The sequence below is a fragment of the Gossypium arboreum genome, chromosome 5 (assembly GCF_025698485.1).
Source record: "Gossypium arboreum isolate Shixiya-1 chromosome 5, ASM2569848v2, whole genome shotgun sequence".
NCBI lineage: Eukaryota > Viridiplantae > Streptophyta > Magnoliopsida > Malvales > Malvaceae > Gossypium > Gossypium arboreum.
The window spans coordinates 80,130,143-80,134,797 of NC_069074.1; the positions used below are offsets into that span (position 1 = coordinate 80,130,143).

Here is a 4,655-nt window from a genome sequence, read left to right on the forward strand (position 1 = left end):
ATGAAAAATCATGGAATTCGTCCCACTGGTACTGTACCACTCCCTGAAGTGAATGTTGCAGTACACAATAAATATGGAAATGAAAAATACAAAGGTCGCAATCATGGTTGTGGTCGTGGATGTAGTGGGGGAAGTGGTCGAGGACGCACTAGTAATCGCTATCATGGTGTTCATAATAGTGGTATTTCTAACCACCAGAAAAAGAATAGCAATGAAGGACAAGAAAGAGGTGGTCAAAATAATCCTTCAAAGGTTATTGAGAATTTTTGTTACCGATGTGGTATGAGGGGACATTGGGCATGTACCTCTTGTATGCATGATCATTTAGTGGAACTTTATCAAGCATCTATTAAAGGGAAGAAAAATAATATTGAGACAAATTTTATATCCAAAAATGATGAAATGGAGGCAAAAAAGGAGGGTGATGTAATTCATGGCCTTAATGATATAACTCACCTTGATGTGATAGATTTCTTTGAGAATCATTAGAAGAGTTGGTGTTATTTTAGCATTTTATATTTTTTCTAAGTATGTTTCATTTTCTTGCATAAGGAATAAGTTGGTGTTATTATGTTATTTTAAATATGTTCATTTTTGGATTAAAAAGAAAGTATGTTTATTTATTTACTTATTTTGCAAGTTATACATATTTAATAAATATTTGCAACGTTTCTAATGTTATATTTTATTTATTTTTTGAAGAATATGAATGGTCAACAAAATTTTGTTGGATCCAAAATCAATGGAGACATATGTCTTCCTGATAGTGCTACAGCACATACGATACTCAAAGAGAAAAAATATTTTTCTCATTTAACAATAAGTGATGCTCATATTAATACAATCTCGGGTAGTTCAAAACTTATTGAAGGCTCCGGAAGAGCAATTTTATTATTACCTAAAGGTACAAAATTTTTCATTGATGATGGTTTATTTTCCACTAAATCTCAAAGAAATTTAGACCTTCACCAGCTAAAGTTAGGATTGAATCTCCCGCATTTCTGGAACGTATTCAAGGTGATATATGTGGGCCTATTCATCCACCATGTGGATCATTTAGATATTTTATGGTATTAATTGATGCATCTAGTAGATGCAACTTGGCGTTTGCGAGACTACTTGCTCAAATAATTTGATTAAGAGCACAATTTCCAGATTATGCAATAAAAACTATCTCTCTTGATAATGCTGGTGAGTTTACATCTCAAGCTTTCAATGATTATTGCATGTCAATTGGGATAAAAGTTGAACATCCTATAGCTCATGTTCACACACAAAATGGTTTAGCTGAATCGTTTATCAAATGCCTCCAACTAATAGCTAGACCATTACTTATGAGAACAAAGCTCCCTATTATAGCTTGGGGATATGCTATTTTGCATGTAGCAGCACTTATGCGCATCAGACCAACAAGTTATAATAAATATTCTCCATTGCAATTGGCTTTTGGTCAGGAGCCAAATATTTTCCATCTTAGAATTTTTGGATGTGTAGAATATGTTCCAATTGCTCCACCACAACAAACAAAGATGGGTCCTCAGAGGAAGTTAGGAATATATGTTGGTTATGAATATTCTTCTATAATTAAGTATGTTGAACCATTAACTGGAGATTTATTTACTGCATGATTTGTTGATTGTCACTTTAATGAAACAATATTCCCAACATTAGGGGGAGAGAATGTAACAGCCTATTTTTAGTCAAATCAGAGTTGTGATTTTGAGACCATAAATCTGAAGTCAAAATAATTGTTTTATTATTATTTTGAGGTCTACAGTATGATAATATGATTGTGTGAAAATTTCGTTAAGAAATTTTATTGTTTGAGTGATTAATTTGATAAAAATGGCCAAATCGCGTAAAGTGCTAGAAGTGGTGTTGTGACATCCCTAATTTAACCCTAGTCGGGAAGTGGTTTCGGGACCGCTAAACCGAGTCACCGACATGTTCAAACGTAATATTTATTGTCTAGAATATGTGAAAATACATGTGTGAATTTTAAATTCTTTGATTTAGTTAATTTGATTGTGAATTGAAAGAAAAAGGACTCATGTGAAGGGATTTAAATATATGTGGCTATTTTAAGAGGTTAATAAAAGAATGAAGTAAAATAAATGGAGTTGCATGTCAAATACTCCATTTATTTTGGATAAGTGGCCGGCCATGACAAGTTATGGGCAAGGGGAAACATGTTTCAAACATGTCTAGCTAATGGATTATGTAAGGAGGAATAAAAAAAAAGAAGCATGGGAAATAAACTAATGAAAAATTAAAGGAAGAAAACAAAGGAAAAAAATGTGTCCATCATTCTCATGCATGACCGAAAAAAAAAAAAAGGAGAAGGAAAAGGCTTCATACTTTGGTTCTTCTTAGCCGTAGAAGAGGAAAAGAGGAAGAAATTCAGCCACCTTGAGCTGGAAATTAAGGTAAGAATTCAAGTTAGCTCTTTAAATCTTAGCATGGTTTTAAGCTAGATTCTAAGCCCTTATTTAACCATGCCGAAATCTTTGAAAAATTATGGTGATATGAACGTTCGCCATGGTAGATGTTAAAGAAGATGGTGGAAATGTTGTACACATTTGATTAGTAAGTTAGATGGATGGAATTTGAACTAGTTATCAAGTTCTTTAGGTAACCCATGTTGAAATCTTGGTTTTGAATAAGTGAGTTTTTCGGCTAGGGTAACTAGCAAGGGTGATGATTGTTGTTTCATGCTAAATCTAGATGAACAATAGTTTAAGAGGAGCATTCGGCCATGATATGAGATTGTGATGTTAGTGCCGAATATGAAGATGATGAACTTGAATAAGAAATATTCGGCTAGCATGATAAGTATGGATTATCAAGTAGTTGAGATAATTGATGAGTGAAGTGGCTAATGGGGACTCTTAATGAAATTATGCTAAGGCCGAATGTATCAAATGCTAAATGTGCTTATATGTGTGTGTGTGTGTCATTAGTAGCTAATGGCATTCGGCATTGTTTAACTAAAATTAGAAATGAATGCTTGAAAGTTAAATATGGTCGCCTAGTGACCAAATGCGTTAAAAGCTAATATATGGACAAATGATACGAATAAATTGACCTTTGAAATGTATATGGTTGCCGTGTGTATGTGTCTGATTGAGAAGTAAATTTGTTTGATTTAGCTCAAGATCTTAAAGGAGAGGCGTCCAACAAGGGGAAATCGAAGGTCATCGAGTAGCCGACTTGGAACTATTTTACCTAACACAAGGTAAGTCATTAAGCATATATATTGGTGTTGGTTTAAATGATCATAATATATATACAATTGTGTTTAATGAATTGATGTGTAAATGAAAATGTATGTGTATGGAATGATGCCATTGTTGAATGTATGAAGGCAGCAAAATGCATAAGGTATTGGTCACGGCACTAAGTGTGCGGGTATAAATGGACACGGTGACAAGATTGGCACTAAGTGTGCGGGTTTAAAATTGTACAGCACTAAGTGTGCGAGTTTGATTCTATAGCACTAAGTGTGCGAGCTGAAAATATATAGCACTAAGTGTGCGGATTCACTATATGCTCTTGTATTACAATTGGCACTGAGTGTGCGACATTATCGAGTTAATCCCGGACAGCGAATCGGGTAAGTACCTCGAGCTCATGACGAATAGAGAATACGCTCATGCTTGGGGTTGAATTTGGTAAGCCTTAAATCTATGTGATGATTGAAATTGTATGGTTGTGCTGGAAATTGAGTTAATGTGTAAAATGCTTGATTATCTTGTTGTGTAGAATATGAAATGTGGATGTATGAATTGGTACGAGATTGGACCGAAAGGTCCGAGGTATTATGGTATAGATTCGATATGGACGAGTACCTAGCCTCATTTGTTGTACATGTAGTAGTAACTTTATCGGTGGATTGACGAATGCTTATGACTTACTGAGTTGTAAACTCACTCGGTGTTTTCTTGTCACCCATTTTAGGTCTCTTGGACTCGTATTGTTGCGTGCTCGGAACCGTCGTTGAAGTCATCACACCGCTGAAATCTTGTGGTATTGTTTTTTTGTTGTTGAAGAACATTTGGCATGTATAGGCTATTATATTTTGTCGAATTGTGGGTTGTAAACTTTAAGCCATGTGAAAATGGCCTATGTGGTCGTCGAGTGGGATGCTAGAACCTATAGCCACGAGTCTTAGAAACTCAAATTTTGTTAAGGTGGCCATAATTTGTGTCATGTATGATGGATGATTAAGGCCAAGGAAAAATTCATGAAATTGGCATAGTCTACTGCAGTAACTGTTGCGGACAGCAGCAGTGAGATGAGATTGAAAAATCACTACAAATAGTAGAAGTAGAATTAAATAGTTAGTAAATTATGGAACTGATCCTTGATGAATCTATTTTTATATGGACGAAACGAAACGACCATATAAGCAGTATACTGGGAAATATTAAAGTTCTCGTGAGACAGGGCCAGAACGATTTCTGGGTCCCCTGCCGCGACTTTGAAAATTTACCATAAATTATCCAGAAAGAATTAGGAGTCATGCCTTATATGTACAGATTCCATTTTGAGTCTAGTTTCATTAGAAACAAACGGCACCAGTATTAAAGCCCTGTACAGAAAGATATTCAAGTTGTAACGCGCGGAGGTCAGAGCAGTCGATCCCTGTAACATGG

General features: G+C 35.0%; 1 protein-coding gene across 1 annotated transcript; it reads left to right on the plus strand.

Annotated features, from left to right (window-relative positions):
* On the plus strand, positions 1-489 carry LOC108450894 (uncharacterized). The gene has a single exon (XM_017748660.1). It carries the CDS (start codon positions 1-3, stop codon positions 487-489), a length of 489 nt encoding a protein of 162 aa, XP_017604149.1.
* The last annotated feature ends 4,166 nt before the right edge of the window (positions 490-4,655 follow it).